Raw genomic sequence first — 18119 nt, 5'->3', positions numbered from 1 at the left:
GTGTTGTATGTTTTCTATTCATGACTGTAACCCCAGCACCTAGCATTGAGCCTGGCACAAAGCAGGTACTCAAGAAATATTTGTTGAATGCACCAATAAGTAAACACCACACTACTCCAGAAAAAATAAATGCAGAATTAAAAAATAAGGCTCAAGATGGTGGCCATGGAAGTCGGAATCCTCTAAGGAATGTGTAACAACTCAACTGCTGAATCAACTAGAAAAAAAAAAAGCTCATTTTGTTTTGATATTAGCCAAAACGTGCTTATCTTTAAGAATATTTATTTTCAATATAAAAGAATTATAAGTATTATAACACATTGGTCTATTCCAATTTATATTTAATTTACATGTAAACAGATACATTTAAAATCTGTTTATTATCCAATAGATGCTCCCCTTAATCAATCCTTACTATATATCAAACACTGCTAACCACATCATACACATTATCCTATTTAATCCTCTTTCAGGAATGTGTTGAAATTATCTTCCATTTTACAGTTGAGAAAACTGAGGCTTAGAGAAGTTAAGTACCTTGCCCAAGTTCATACAACTGACATGACCACATGTTGGAGCTATGAGTATGTGGTTTTAAAAAAATTATTGTACCAAGGAAATTGCCAAAAACAAAAATTAATTTATACATGGTCATGCTGAATGTAGCACTATCCAATTATACTTAAGGGTTGAGGTTTTGGACTCAAAAGGTTGAGTTCCACCTGTACTTATTAGCTGGGTGACCCTGAACTTTTTAAACTCTCAGATTCTCCAACCATGAAACACACTTGACATTACAGCCTTGTTAAGTGAGACTATGTAATGTGTGAATTCTAGAAGCCAGTAGACATTCAATGAATTTGAATTTCTTTTTCTTTTCTATATAACAACTATATTCTCCATTCTGTTCTATTCTAGCCAGCCTGCTAAATGCTAATTCCCTTTGTTTGTAGGAATGTGTACAAATAGACATTAAAGAACTATATCTTATTTAACAAGGTTAGTGCAAATTTGAAAACTGCTGAAGGAGTGATAGTTGAAATTTAAATATGATTAATAGCAGCTTCCCATACAGTTTTCCTCAATTTCCCACCCCCAGAACACACACACACACACACACACACACACACACACACACACAAAGCACACACAGGCATGCACATAACATTTTCTGAAGAACTAGGTGCTTCTTTTTTCCCTTGCCTTATCTCTATCCCTATACAACTGGTATTCCCCAACTCATCTCCTCCCCAGAGTGCTTATCCATTTTTGGTCTCAGAGTACATTGTTGCATTGCAACTTCCTTAGTATTCTAAATATCTGTAACTTTATATAAACTATAATAGTATTTTTCTTGAATGTTGTCTTAAAATATTAATTATTTAGGGGTGATAGTCAAGGAAAATCCTCTTGTAGTCAATATAGTCTATAAAATCATAATTATTTCGGACTAGAAAAGAAAATTAATTCCCAGTTGCTTTATACTTGTTTATCTACAGATCTTTGTTCTCCTTCACTTGTATTTTTCTCATTTATTTTTGATGCTGTCTAGATGTATTTATAAGTTACCTCAAGTCAGTCTTTTGAAATGAAGCTGGTTAAATATAAGTAAATAAACATTATATATCTAGTTACAAATATTAATACAGTGATGGAAAATTATCAAGTTTATGAGTTATTTTTCTACAATAGAAATATTATAATAGGTCACTTAAATATCAAGTTAATCTATTAGAAATAAATCAATCAGAAGAGAAAAATTGAAAAATGAGAAATATGTAAATAGTTAATGTTTCCAAACTTTTACCATTAAAATAAGCTTTTAAAATCTGATTACCAGTTATAGTTTAATATTTGCCAATAATGTATATCTCTATATGTTTAAGTCACTGTCAGTTTTGATCTGGAGCAATAATTACTTTCATTCTATAGGTAAGCTTGAATTTTTAACCTTGTTTGGAAAAGATGGATGTGTATCTGTGTACCTGTATGTATGTATATGTAATTAGCTAACCTATAGTGATTTGTTCTATAGAAGAGCAATGCCTTGTTCAGATGAGATATGTAATAATTTCATATAATACCTCCCCTATGTTTCATTATAGAGGATGATTTAGCTTGGCTTTCTGCTTTCTGGACCTTGAGATGCTCAGCTTTTTTGCGCCCTCTACTTTGAAAAAGATCTAAGTTTTGTCCAAATTTTAATAGTATATTTGATAAGCTCTAATGCTTTGAAAAATCACCTTTGGTAACAATCTTTATGAGAAAGCAAAGAAATATAAACTGATTTAAAAATAAATAGTATGGGGCTTCCCTGGTGGTGCAGTGGTTGAGAGTCCGCCTGCCGATGCATGGGACACAGGTTCGTGCCCCGGTCCGGGAAGATCCCACATGCCGTGGAGCGGCTGGGCCTGTGAGCCATGGCCGCTGAGCCTGCGCATCCAGAGGCAGTGCTCCGCAACGGGAGAGGCCACAACAGTGAGAGGCCCGCGTACCGCAAAATAAATAAATAAATAAATAAATAAATAATAAATAGTATGAAAACTTACTAATTTCTTAATCATTCAGAGTAATTAATCATTATCAGAGTGGGTTATTAGTTATTTTAGATTTATCTCTTTTTTTGTATCAGACTGAAAATCTTTCACTTTTGCTTTCACTGCTGGTCCCTTACCACTCTGCTCCCCACCCCTATGCACACACATTCACAGGGACAAACACACTCCCCTCGAAGTTTGCATTTTTCTCATCTTACTTGAGAAGGTAACCAAGCTTGTTAAGAATATAAATTTAGAGAAAAGAGAGCCTTGAACATTTCTCGAGTATTTTTTTTTTTTTTAGGAAAAGTATAATTGGAAACATTTAGCATATGAAAGTATAATATGCCATCCTTTCCTACTTATTTCCTAGAGAATACCTGATTAAACTTACAGATAATATAAATGGAGGTAATTTTAATTCAATATTTAATAAGCTAAGTACAATTTAGGCCTTAAGGGGAAGAAAATGTTTTATTGTAATAATGAATGTAGATAACCTGGGCTCAGTGGATATAATATGATTAAACAGTATATTAATTTAAATAAAATAAAGTTGTACAGGTTGAAATAAAAAAAACAACGTGATATTGAAAAGAAAACTTCAAAATCATATTTTATAATAAAAACCCATTTCTGAAATTTATATTATTACAGATTTTTAGTAGTTGAATTAATACTTTGTCTCATTAAGTTGTGTGCTTATTGCTATCTAATTTTGTTTGAAATTAATATATACAGTCGCCTCAATATACTGTCTAAAGACCTAGACACATTTTGTTATAGATGACACTATTATGTTGTACAAGATATGAATAAGCACTTTTTGCACTTTTTGATGTTTAAAATTTTTCTCAATCAATTCCAATTGACTGACAGTATAATTTCTGTTGACAAAGTAAAAAGCAAAACTATAGCATTTTCCCTTTATTGACTAGTTATATTAAAATTATACTGATAGATGAGTTTTTTTTATTTTTAAAAATAGAGTACGTAGTAAGATATTACCTGCTTTTCAGTATCTTCCTTTAAAAAAATGTTAGTTTCCTTTAAAAAGAGTATCTTCCTTTAAAAAAAAATGTTATTGTGATTCAAGACTCTATCCTTCTATTTGACATGCCATATTTTTCTATAAAAGAAAAAGTCTCAAAGTACTTTCTTTGTTTAAGGTTAATCTGCTGCCTCAGTTGAAATACCCAGATCAAAACATGTAACTTTTGCTTTATGGTTTTATGATGTATGTTTTAATAGCCATTCAGCTTCAAAGGCTTTGTAATAGCTAAGAGGAATATATAATTTTTCTTCATATTTTGATATTTGGCCACTGCTTATAAATGTCTCCTATTTATTTGTATGCAATATTAGTGGGGTTAGTAACATCCAGTGGACTAAGTGGCTGATTTTGAAAATTCTAGAAGTTATTCAAGGCCACAAATAAATACATTAGGCAAATAGTTTTGAATTACAAAATGTAACTTCATCTAATAAGTGTGGTTACATCTGATTATTCTTGCTTGCCAAGAAAATTTGACTATGTTTTATTTCATTATAAAGTTCATTGGCAGAATGTGAGACAAATCAACAGTTTTTGATTTTAGGGATATTTCCTAAAAACCTTAATATTGGAATTATCTGTGTGACAAAATTATCTTAATAAATCGTCATTCCTTGATTACAGGTTGAATATTTCAGACATCCAAACCAATTAGACTGATTATTTTGATTGCCAGAAATCCTTAAATTTATATATTTTTCATTGACATATTCAGTTTCTATATCAGACACCTGTGATTTCAACATTTTTAGTGATTTATGATTCACAGGAAAGTCAGTGCATTTCATTATCTTTTTCTGGATTTTAGGGATTTTGTTTTTGCTTCATAAAATATATGAGTAAGCCAATCAATCGATCTTAGGCAGTATATATGACATAGTATTTGTTTCTAATTTATGTGTTAATTGGTTTAAGATAGAAAGCTAATAACTAAAAAAGGTTACTTCTCAAATACATTCAAGCTGGTTCCTAAGTATATATTTGTTAGCATCAAATTCTTCCAGTTGTTTGGAAACTAGGCTACTTTGTGGTTTTTAAGGACAGACTTTAAAAGCCTTGTGTCAGTGGAATAATCTTAAAATCAAAGCCCCACCTTGTCTGCTGTAACAAACCAAAGTAAAACTGTACTCTTAAATTCTGCTTTATATTTTTATGGGACTCTAATCAACTGGATATATTAACTGTGTCATGGGCTGTCTGATGACATTTTGAAGTAGAAAAAGTAAATTGCCTTTTCTATCGTACCCTTTGCCAGACGTTTTCCTACTTTGACTCAAGGCAAACCATTCAATTGAGATGATTCAGTTCATTTATTACTACAGAGCACATTGAGTAATATTTGTAATTCAGTCATAATTTGGAATATATCCTAACTCTTCTTCTCAGCCCCTCAAAGAAGGAAAAATGCAATTTATGGGTGCTGAATTTGAAATTTACGATAGTAGGATTAGTAATAGACGTCTTTCAGAAACCTATATTTTCACTGGTATATATTCCTTAAGTTTGTTCTGGTGTTCTATTTAAAAGGCAAAGCTTAGATTCAGTGAACGACTTCATTCATGTATAAGCTTAATAATTGCATCGTACATGTGACTGCTGAAAAGTAGGGTGCAAAACAGAGTACCTCAGCTGGAGGTCCTTTAGATTTAGATTTTTAACATATATTTAAGATTTCACCAGCCCCCAGTAAAACTCCTGAGAACTGAGTCTCTCACGAGCTTCCCTGGTAGATGACATTTCACAAGTGTTGTGAGTTTGTTGTCAGAGGAATTAAGTGTGACTCTATCAGGAGAGGGCGACTCTTGGAAGTTTACACCTAGACTCCTTTGAACTTTGCCCCATGCACCTTTTTCTTTACCGATTTTGCTTTCTATCCTTTTACTGTATGTAATAAATCATAGCCATGAGCATGACTATATGCTTACTCCTGTAGGTCCCCTAATGAATCACTAAATCTGGATGTTGTCTGGAGGGCTCCTGGCACAGCTTTCCTCTTGTAATTTAACTTCAGTGACCTGGGATTAATATATTTATATAATAATTAAATACATTGTTAACATTAAGTTAGATGTTTACATAGTGTAAGAAAAAAAAAGAAAGCTACATCTTTATTCCAGTGATACTGTAAACCCTCTAAAACCTGCTGTTCTTTAACTTTGAGTTCTGGATTGTGTCCATGCAATTACTCACCTGTACGGTCTGGTTATTTAGGGACTCAGACCTCAGTCTTCCTGGTTCTCTGTCTTGTTAGGTCTTGAAAGCCCCAATTTTTGTGATCTGAGTGCAAGCAACCTGTGTTTTAAATTAGTTTTATTAGGACACTGAGTTTATAGAGTGAATTTATCTGTCTGGATTTATCATGCTAAAATGGTAAGAGAAAATTTGGACTACAGAAATATTGGGAACATAATTATGAGTCTGTCTTTCCCCCTATTTCCTGCACTGGTAGTTTATTTTTTCTTGAACAACAAAGGCTATTTATTTATAAAATGTTACCTTTATAAGATCAATTTTTTTACTAACTTTTTAAAATAATCTAGTTTTAAAAAATATGTATAACCAGAGAATTAATACTTTTAACTTTTGCTTTCTATTTACTGCTACTAACTTGAAAATTTTAGATGTGATTTTTTTCCTGAATGTATTTTCCAAAATTTTGTTAAAAAACAAAATGTTCTAGAGTTTGTTTCTTTACTACTTTCATTCTAGATAGTTTACTCCCCTGTAAAATTTTGTGTCCAGTTGACCGTTGAACAACTTGGGGTTTAGATGCACCTACCCCTGCTCAGTTGAAATCCACATCTGCTATCTCTGCCTCAAAAACAAAGTAATTGATAAATGACTCACTCAAGCTGAAACAGTTTGGATTAGAATCAGGACTCAAACTATAGTTCTTTTGATTCCACATATTGTGATCTCTAATTGAACACAAACTTTTCCCCACAGTTCGCTAATTTAAAGATCTGTAAAATGAAAATACAGATACTGTATTTATCGAAAAATATCCACGTATTAGTGGACCCACACTGTTCAAACCCATATTGTTCAAGGGTCAACTGAATCTCTTTTCTATCTCCACAGACTACACATCTATTTTTTGTTTTATTAATGATTTACATATTCATAAAATATAATAAAATGGATTATTTTGAAAGCACTACAAATTTGATTTGTTCCTATCTGTTTAATCTTGTGGTGATTTTTTAAAAGAATTTTTATGTTGTTTAGACTTTGTTTCAGGTTAAGAGAATTTTAGAGGTCCATAGGATAGAATTTAGTATTTTTTTTAACCCATTTGAACTTTTTAATTATATGCTCCATTTTCATTATTGTTTCTTTTCTGATTATCACAGGAAATTCTTTTTCTATTTACTCATACCAAGAATCTGTCTACTCACATAGTTACAGCCAAGTATGTTAAATATAGTTTTATAACTCCTTTTGGTCAAGAAGAAAATAGTTTAAATATTGTAATAACAGGAATCAGTAGGACATTTAGTAACTCCGCCCTTAATCAAGTATGTGATATTGCATAGTACTTTCTTTTTAATAATTAGATTCACATCACCTTCTTTTCTGCTTTTTATTGAATTGCAATATCATTGGCTTTTTTTCTTCTTTTCTCTTACTTTATCTCTGTAGATATTAGGATGCAGTTTTCACATTTGAATGTGTTTACCTGCCTAACATAAATGTCTAATATTTATGTTAGAAATTGACAGTAAATGTCCACCAGCCCAAGATGGTGACGTAAATGAGTCAATAGGGTTGGTATGAAAATGTGGCGTTGCAGGTACTGGGAGTAACCAGAAAGTACATGTTCCATCTTCAGAAATTCAAACTGAAAATTGAAAGTACAGTTGTCCCTCTACATCTCCAGAAGATTGGTTCCAGGAGCCCCACCATATACCAAAATCCACAGATGCTCAAGTCCCTTATATAAAGTGGCATAGTATAATGAATACTGTGGTCGCTTTGTATCCAAGGATGCTAATCCAAGAATATGGAGGGATGACTGTATATTTATTGAAAAATATAAGTGGACCGTGTAGTTCGAACCTGTGTTGTTCAAGGGTCTACTGCCTTCTGCAAGGTAAACAAAACAGTAATACATGTCAGATCAGGCCCAGGGACAGTCTGTGAACTCTGGTTTACATATTCATATCTTCATACATCTACCCAAGATATTTAGTTTTTAAACAGGTTTTGGTCCTACTCTGAGGTATTTTGGGCTAAAAATAACTTTCAGTTTGCCTTTCAGAAGTAAAATATACATTACCAATCAAATGAGAAAAGTATGACCTTTTCAAATATTGTTTAGAAAGGATTATTGATATGCAAATTTATTCTTTCTGAAATATTCATATAGCAACCTTGTTAAAAAAAAGTATAGACATGCTTCCTTTAAATTTTGCAGTGAACCCAAAACTGCTCTAAAAAATAAAGTTTATTAATTTTAAAGAAACTTCAAAAAAATAGAGCAATTTTGATCTATTCATTTCTTTTTGTTAAACAGAACTTTTTCCTCTTTAAACCCTAAATGAATATGCATTAATAGAAACATTGGTATATTCTGCCTTCATCATGGCTTGGACCTAACAATCTAGAACCTCCGGGCTCCCTTTCATATCAACTGGATTGCTTGGATTTCTGTTTTTTTTTTCATTTCTTAACTTTGAGTAAGTTTTCAAAACTCAAAGTAACTTATTTAAAGCAGTTAATTACCAACGATACTCATCTTGCTCCAAAGTTTTGATTTACAATTCTGGAGTTGATTGTGATGACTTAATCTCCACTTATGTCAGATGGCTCTTTAATACATAGAAGGTTAAAAAAAGTACATAAATTTCAAATGGGTTAAGGAATTGTGTACACTATTACTGCTTTGTCATTAAACTAAATGAGGTATTAGAGTCTTAAGACCGTAGTTATAATGAGATAGAGAACTCAACCATAACTGTATGACTAAAAAAAAAAAAAATACTAATTGATGATGCCTTCTTTTCAATTGTCCAAAATAGCCTTGTTTCATGTGGTGTTTTTAATTGAGTTATAACAGTTCTTTATTTTCTTTCTGTTTTTATGGATATAGGACTCTTTAACTTGTAGAACTTTTTACTTTATTAAACATGTATATTCTAGTAATTAGGTCTCCTTCTTTTACCCTCACAAAACAAGTCCAGTAAGTATAATACTGCTTATCATATGGTTGATTTTAAAACTCTCTTTTTTCTTTTACTTTTTATTCTGAACTATATCTGTTTTAAACTGTAGAATAAGGAAATATTTTAAGCAAATACTGAAGGCTGAAAGCAGTTTTCTATTGATAATGAAATTATATTTTCTGAAAGGAGAAACTACGTAACTGTGGTTATATTACATGAGAAATCGTGATGAAAATTCAGATAAGTGACAGACTTTGTGTTTTTCTTTTCTTTTTTTTTCCTTTTTTTAGTAACCAATACTGTGTAGTAATCACTGTATGTTTGCATTGAACAAGACAGAGTCCCAGCACTTTGGACCAGACTGACACATTTTTTCCTTAGGTTTTTCTCAGATATTGAGTGGTTTTGCAGCTAAAGAAATTTAACACATTTTCCTATTAGAATGAATTTCATCGAACAAATGAGGTAAATCTTAGTAGTTTTCTGTTGTTTATGTGATATATTTCTTTGAACATCATGATTCCTAAGAGAGAGATTTTGATTTTAATTATTACTCTTAGCAAAGGATGTATAAGAATTAAGGAAAACACTATATACATTATGCTTAAATATATATTTATCTAATATTTTAGCTGGGAAGTTTTAAGATTTCTTCTGTCAAACATAAGATGGTGGTTGGAAGAATATGGATTTGATGGATTTCGTTTTGATGGTGTTACATCCATGCTGTATCATCACCATGGAATAGGTAGGTAACCTGATACATTACAGTTGTAACTAATGATTTTATTTTATTTTTTACTGGAAGATTACAACCAGGCTTGGGGTTCAGTTATGTCACTGCAGTAACCATTATTGTTGGATTGATTTTTTATTAGTTCCATTGTGTATGTCTTTTCTCTGGTCCCTTTTTGGCAAGAGATTGGGTCAAATACATTTTATAAGTAAATAAAATATAATGATTTTCTTTGAAATATATCTACTTAATAATATGCTCTCTTTAATATATAGCATTCTTTTAAAAATGCTTTTTAAGGATACCATTTATTACAGCACCCTCAGGCTGTGAACATGACAGCATTTGTAATGAAAAATAAATAACAAAAATAATAAATGAGAACATTTGTTAATGTATGGGTTCCTTTGCATATTAAACATTGAAGAAAATATGTATATTTTAAATATAGATGTGCTCAGTTAAAATTAAATTGTAAATTAATCTGTAATTAAAAATATGGATCAAAGATCTTCAGTTAAAAAGTTGTACAGAGAAGTGGGATCACAGAATCCTAATCCTTCAATTGATAACATGGAGAATAATTATTATTTTTTTAATGACCAAATATTTACTGGCAACAAACAATCCAAAAAATTGACTTTAGAGTATAAATCAAAAAGTGGCTGCCAAGGAAAGATGCTATATTCAAAGTGTGCTGTTAACTGCTCTCAGTCAAGATGCTGGCCACATGAAACATTCCTAGGGAAGAAGTTGAATCTATAAGACATGACAGATTTCATTGATATCTTCCACTTTGGAGAGAAGCTGACTTAGGGGATGAAAGAGGCAAGCAAGGCAAAATTCAAAAAGATCCTCTCCTAGATTAAAACACCTACATGCCCCAGCAGAACCTCGCTGTGCTGAGGGCTAGGTATTATCCAAGGAATTGTGGAGTTGGTGAAATGAACTGAAATCCGTGGATATGGGATATGCTTTTTATGGGTACAGGGTCCAAGAAATGGTAAAGAAAAACATTCTGAGTTACTTAGCATGATTTCCCACTTTGAGATGAGGATAATAACAAATACGGAGACAGTAGACATTCTTCAAGATGGCGGAGTAGAAGGACGTGCTCTCACTCCGTCTTGCTAGAACACTGGAATCACAACTAACTGCTGAACAATCATCAACAGGAAGACACTGGAACTCATGAAAAAAGATACCCCACATCCAAAGACAAAGGAGAAGCCACAATGAGATGGTAGGAGGGGTGCAATCACAATAAAATCAAATCCCATAACTGCTGGGTGGGTGAATCACAAACTGGAGAACACTTATACCACAGAAGTATACCAACTGGAGTGAAGGTTTTGAGCCCCATGTCAGGCTTTCCAACCTGGGGGTCTGGGAACGGGAGGAGGAATTTGTAGAGAATCAGACTTTGAAGGATAGCAAGATTTGATTAGAGAACTTCGACAGGACTGGGGAAAACAGAGACTCCACTCTTGGAGGGCACACACAAAGTAGTGTGCACATCGGAACCCAAGGGAAGGAGCAGTGACTCCATAGGAGACTGAACCAGACCTGCCTGCTAGCCTTGGAGGGACTCCTGCAGAGGCTGTGGCTCATCACGAGGATAAGGACACTGGTAACAGAAGTTCTGGGAAGTACTCCTTGGTGTGGGCCCTCCCAGAGTCCGCCATTAGCCCCAACAAATAGCCCGGGAAGGCTCCAGAGTTGGGTCGCCTCGGGCCAAACAAACAACAGGGAAGGAACCCAGCCCCACCCATTAGCAGACAAGGGGATTAAAGTTTTATTGAATTCTGCCCACCAGAACAACAGCCATCTCTACCCACCACCAGTCCCTCCCATCAAGAAACATGCACAAGCCTCTTAGATAGCCTAATCCAACAGAGGGCAGAGAGCAGAAGCAAGAACTACAATCCTGCAGCCTGTGGAACAAAAACCACATTCACAGAAAGATAGACAGGATGAAAAGGCAGAGGGCTATGTACCAGTTGAAGGAACAAGATAAAACCCCAGAAATCAACTAAATGAAGAGGAGATAGGCAACCTTCCAGAAAAAGAATTCAGAATAGTGATAGTGAAGAATAATCCAGGAACTAGGAAAAAGAATGGAGGCAGAGATTGAGAAGAAGCAAGAAATGTTTAACAAAAACCTAGAAGAGGGTCTTCCCTGGTGGCGCAGTGGTTGAGAGTCCACCTGCTGATGCAGGAGACGCCCGTTCATGCCCCGGTGCGGGAAGATCCCACGTGCTGCGGAGCGGCTACGCCCATGAGCCATGGCCGCTGAGCCTGTGTGTCCGGAGCCTGTGCTCCACAACGGGAGAGGCCACAACAGTGAGAGGCCCGCGTACCGCAAAAAAAAAAAAAAAAAAAAAAAAAGACCTAGAAGAATTAAAGAACAAACAAACAGAGATGAACAATATAATAACTGAAATGAAAAATACACTAGAAGGAGTCAATAGCAGAATCACTGAGGCAGAAGATCGGCTAAGTGACCTGGAAGACAGAATGCTGGTATTCACTGCTGCAGAACAGACTAAAGAGAAAACAATGAAAAGACATGATGACAGTCTAAGAGACCTCTGGGACAACATTAAATGCAGCAACGTTGGCATTATAGAGGTCCCAGAAGGAGAAGACAGAGAGAATGGACCCGACAAAATATTTGAAGTGATTATAGTCGAAAACATAGCTAACATGGGAAAGTAAATAGCCACCCAAGTCCAGGAGGCGCAGAGAATCCCATACAGGATAAACCCAAGGAGAAACACACTGAGACACATAGTAATCAAATTGGCAAAAATTAAAGACAAAGAAAAATTATTGAAAGCAGCAAGGGAAAAACGACAAATAACATACAAGGGAACTCCTATAAGGTGAACAGCTGATTTCTCAGCAGAAACTCTACAAGTCAGAAGGGAGTGGCATGACATATTTAAAGTGATGAAAGGGAAGAACCTACAACCAAGATTACTCTACCCGGCAAGGATCTCATTCAGATTCGATGGAGAAATCAAAAGCTTTACAGACAAGCAAAAGCTAAGAGTATTCAGCACCACCAAACCAGCTCTAGAACAAATGATATAAAACTTCTGTAAGTAGGAAGAGCAAGAAAAGAAAAGGACCTACAAAAACCAAACCCAAAACCATTAAGTAAATGGTAATAGGAACATACATATCAATAATTACCTTAAACGTGAATGGATTAAAAGCTCCAACCGAAAGACACAGGATTGCTGAATGGATACAAAAACAAGACCCATATAAGCTGTCTACAAGAGACCCACTTCAGACCTAGGGACACATACAGACCGAAAGTGAGGGGATGGAAAAAGATATTCCATGCAAAGTACCATGACATGATACTCTACATAGAGAATCCTAAAGATGCCACCAGAAAACTACTAGACCTAATCAATGAATTTGGAAAAGTTGCAGGATACAAAATCAATGCACAGAAATCCGTTGAATTCCTATACACTAATGATGAAAAATGTGAAAGAGAAATTAAGGAAACACTGCCATTTGCCATTGCAACAAAAAGAATAAAATACCTAGGAATAAACCTACCTAAGGAGACAAAAGACCTGTATGCAGAAAATTATAAGACACTGATGAAAGAAATTAAAGATGATACAAATAGATAGAGAGATATACCATGTTCTTGGTTTGGAAGAATCAATATTGTGAAAATGACTATACTACCAAAGCAATCTACAGATTCAATGCAATCCCTTTCAAATTACCAATGGCGTTTTTTACAGAACTAGAACAAAAAAAATCTTAAAATTTGTTTGGAGACACAAAAGACCCCAGATAGCCAAAGCAGTCTTTAGGGAAAAAAATGGAGCTGGAGCAATCAGGCTCCCTGACTTCAGACTATACTATAAAGCTACAGTAATCAAGACAATATGATACTGGCACAGAACCAGAAATATAGATCAGTGGAATGGGATGGAAAGCCCAGAGATAAACCCACGCACCTATGGTCAACTAATCTATGGCAAAGGAGGCAAGGATATACAGTGGAGAAAAGGCAGTCTCTTCAATAAGTGGTGCTGGGGAAAGTGGACAGCTACATGTAAAAGAATGAAATTAGAGCACTCCCTAACACCATACACAACAATAAACTCAAAATGGATTAGAGACCTAAACATAAGACTGGGCACTATGTAACTCTTAGAGGAAAACATAAGAAGAACACTCTTTGACGTAAATCACAGCAAGATCTTTTTTGATCCACCTCCTAGAGTAATGAAAATAAAAACAAAAATAAACAAATGGGACCTAATGAAACTTCAAAGCTTTTGCACAAGAAAGGAAACTATAAACAAGACAAAAAGACAACCCTCAGAATGGGAAAAAATATTTGAAAATGAATCAATGGACAAAGGAGTAATCTCCAAAATATATAAACAGCTCATGCAGCTCAACATTAAAAAAACAAACAACCCAATTCAAAAATGGGAAGAAGATCTAAATAGACATTTCTCCAAAGAAAGTATACAAATGGCCAAGATGCACATGAAAAGCTGTTCATCATCACTAATTATTAGAGAAATGCAAATCAAAACTACAATGAGGTATCACCTCACACCAGTTAGAATGGGCATTATCAGAAAATCTACAAACAGCAAATGCTGGAGAGGGTGTGGAGAAAAGGGAACCCTCTTTCACTGTTGCTGGAAATGTAAATTGATACAGCCACTATGGAGAACAGTATGGAGGTTCCTTAAAAAACTAAAAATAGAATTACCATATGACCCAGCAATCCCACTACTGGGCATATACCCAGAGAAAACCATAATTCAAAATGATACATGCACCCCAATGTTCATTGCAACACCGTTTACAATAGCCAGGTCGTGGAAGCAACCTAAATGCCCACCGACAGACAAAATCCTCCCTTTTCTTCAGAGGGATTGAATAGGAGCTAGCTAACATTAAGATCTCTTAGTGTGACAAAAAATGTATCTAAAACAAAATTTATGAATCTCTTTGGTCTCATTTTTTAGTTTTTAATTTATTTCTTTTATTTATTTATTTTTTGGCTGCGTTGGGTCTTCGTTGCTGCATGCGGGCCCTCTCTAGTTGTGACGAGCAGGGGCTGCTCTTAGTTGCGGTGCATGGGCTTCTCATTGCGTGGCCTCTCCCGTTGCAGAGCACGAGTTCTAGGCACGCAGGCTTTAGTAGTTGTGGCGCTCAGGCTCAGTAATTGTGGCTTGCAGGCTCCAGAGCACAGGCTCATTAGTTGTGGCACACGGGCTTAGTTGCTCCACAGCATGTGGGATCTTCCCGGACCAGGGATTGAACCCGTGTCCCCTGCATTGGCAGGCATATTCCCAACCACTGCGCCACCAGGGAAGCCCTCTTTGTTATCATTTTACTTCATTTTTCTCCTGTAAAATTCAGTTCAAATTAAATTAAAATTTTAAATCACAGGGTTTTTGTTTGTGTTTGTAAAACAAAAATTGAATTTCAGGATTGTCTGAAGTTTGAACGTAGATATAGAGTACTTTTGTAAGTTAAATCATATAATTGCTGGCTCATGACATTTTGCTATGATAACAAAACTGATATCAACCATCTAATTGGTGGAGGCATTTGTGCAGAGTTAAGACTTGCATGCTAAGATGATGCATCCATATTGGTTTTCTGTTCTCTAGGTCAGAATTTTTCCGGTGACTACCATGAGTATTTTGGACTACAAGTAGATGAAGACGCTTTGACTTATATCATGTTGGCAAATCATTTGGTTCACACGCTGTATCCAGATTCTATAACAATAGCTGAGGTAAAGCTCTAATGATCTCTACCCTCTGACCCCCTTTAAAATAGAACATTTTATCAGCATACAATATTTGAATGATCTCTATGTTGTCAGTAATTGCATAAGTGCAATTATACCCTGACTATAGTGCAGCTACCTTGTGTGGGTGGCACATTATTCAGAATTCACTGTTTTCCTATTACCAGATAATGTACCCTAATTACTTGTCATTATTCCATTGTTAAAAAAGAAACTGCCAGTGGTTAGAAAGTAAAATACCCTAATCAGTGGACAGGTCCTTTTGCCATGTGACCTTCAGCACAGAAAAGAATTGAATATTAATATGCGTCTGGCTGTTTAAGTTTTTTTTTCCTTTTTGGTTTAATCATTAGAGATGGCATGGATCACTGCCTGCGAGCTTCTCTGAAACCTCTCTTGTTCTGATGCGATTACCTTTCTTGTTTACGTTATTGCTCTGAAATTGCCAAATGTTCACTAGTTATTCATGATTACTGAAGGTTCATGATTAACTGTCCCAAAGCTGCACTGTAATGATATAATTCGATATATGCATAATTGACAATTCCCCTCTTGGTGATAAATTTGATAAATTAAGAAGTTTGTTAAATGCTCATGCTAATTTATATTTAGTAGTAAAGTCCCTCTGGTTTTGTGAGTCCTCTAACTAGGAATTATTATTAAAATTGAACTTAGTGTGTTAAAACTGTTCTATACAAAGTGTAGTGGTTGGCATATAAAAGTAGTAAGGCTATTGAAAGAGTCAGAGTTAAGGTGTATTTTCACATTTTTGGCATTTTGTTCATTGGAATGATATGCAATAGTGACAGTCTCCTTCCTGTAGTGTTTATTATTTGTATAGCCTTTTTTCTATACATCATTTCTCAAAACTCCAAATCTCAAACTAGGTGATATGATTTCCTGGTTTATCTCTGGATCGAGAACAGAGACCCTTTGCCTCCTAAATATCTTCTAGGAATAGAGCAATAGATCCTAAATTCCTGGAGTAAATTTTCATATAAAATTTAAAAACCCCACAATTACAATGCCATTTTGATACTCTGTATTGTTTCACAATCTCTACCTACCTATATTTGGTCATAACTTATAAGTCTTTTTAGTACTTATGCTAACACTTTCTGTGCTGAATATTTTTTAATGTAAATTAGTACTTTTAAACTTTTATTTTGTCTTTATATATTTTAATATTATCTGTTAAACATCAAAAAAAATAATTAGTTTTGTCAATTATATTTATGGCAATTTGAAGCCGAGACATTACAACAAATACTTATACATTATAACAAATGTATAACAAACATACATTATAACAAATTACTACAAACAATTAATGACAGCACAAATCAGAAGTGGGTACTGAAGAAAAAGAAGTAATTATTTAATACATGAAACTTAAAATTGTTACATTGATCTTTCCATTCATTTCAAGTAAAATAGTTTCATCATCTAGGGAGCTCTTGTCTGATTATCAGTGTTTCTACCAAGGAAACTTGGGGACTTTAGCCTACTTTATATTACTTGGTTTTAGATATTTTTAAAACAAGATGTATCTTCAATTTATTCTACTTAAATTGAAAACTACTTCAATTTCAATACATCACTTTTCTGTCTAGTAGGAGTCTCTTCAAAATGTGGAATTGATCCTCATGAACTTTTTTTTTTAAGAAAGGAATGTGGTGTAATGAATAAGTAATGCAATGTTATAATAAAGTCCTGCAGTAGAAATTTGAATTTATTTATAATAATAGTTATTAAAATTGAAGCCTTTTTTCTGTATATCTATTATACATGGTTATATTTGCTGTATTAATTAAAAATATTTTTTTCATAACGGAGGCTTTTTACCCCTCTGGAATAGTCATGAGTCATCTTTAGATATTAAAGAATTAAAACTATTTTAACTTCATTTGAAACATACATGATCATTTTAATATCCTATGTCAGTAAGCATCAACTCCTTTATATTTAAAGCATATTTATTTTAGTGACCATTATGTTTACTTTTTTTTTTCTTTTAAGATTTTAAAAGAATAGTCATTAACTCTGTACTTCCAGAAGAGAGCTAGATATATCTCATATACATTAATGGGACAGCCTTCTAGTAGTCAGATTTAGGAGTTAAGACCAATTGGTGTCCAAATATTTTTCTTAGCAGATTCTATTTCCTTTCAAACTATTTGCTAAAACTACCTGTAGACCGAATATAGACTGTACCTTAATGTTTTCTTGAGAAAAATTATTTTGATCTTTAATGTCATCTTATCACTAGTCTTAGGAAAACTCTGGGTCTTACGAAAATTCTTTTGGGAAGGCGTTGTGTCCGTAATTCCAGTGCCTAACACAGGTGCCTGAGATTAATACATATTCAGCCAGAGTTTATAAGGAATTGAACTGAATACCTATCATATCTGTGAAAATGTGACATATTTTGATAAATATAATTCTTTTAAAATGGTTTCTTTTCTGTTAAACATTCATCCTTTTTCACTTTTTTTAATTCATCTTTTTTCACTTTTATAAACTATAAAGAAGTATGTAGAAATAAGATACTATTGACGAATACTTTCTTATGGATGTATTCCACCATGTACTATATTTAACTGTAGCTCTCTTCCATTAGAAAACAATTAATACATATTTTGGAAGTACAGAGAGGTCATATGTTTCTTTTTTCCAGCTTTTCTGTGGGACAAGTTTGAGGATGAGGTGTTGTGGAAGAAGAAGCAGTTAAGTCTCAGAGAGCTCAGAGTATGTGATAGTCTTTCATAGGAAGTAAGGAAAATGATCCAAAGAAGAATTTGGGCAATGA

General features: G+C 34.0%; 1 protein-coding gene across 1 annotated transcript in view; it reads left to right on the top strand.

The window, feature by feature from the left end:
• The window catches only part of GBE1 (1,4-alpha-glucan branching enzyme 1), a 297767-nt gene that overhangs the window by 193334 nt on the left and 86314 nt on the right, over nucleotides 1-18119 (top strand). Inside the window, exons 8-9 of the mRNA XM_082840201.1 lie at nucleotides 9389-9504; nucleotides 15168-15295. Coding sequence (XP_082696327.1) covers nucleotides 9389-9504; nucleotides 15168-15295 — 244 coding nt within the window. The remainder of the gene's footprint in view (nucleotides 1-9388; nucleotides 9505-15167; nucleotides 15296-18119) is intronic.

The sequence above is a fragment of the Leucopleurus acutus genome (assembly GCF_964270905.1).
Source record: "Leucopleurus acutus genome assembly, chromosome: 5".
NCBI classification, from domain to species: Eukaryota; Metazoa; Chordata; class Mammalia; order Artiodactyla; family Delphinidae; genus Leucopleurus; species Leucopleurus acutus.
The sequence above is the reverse complement of the archived record's forward strand: the minus strand, read 5'-3'. Positions and strand labels throughout refer to the sequence as shown.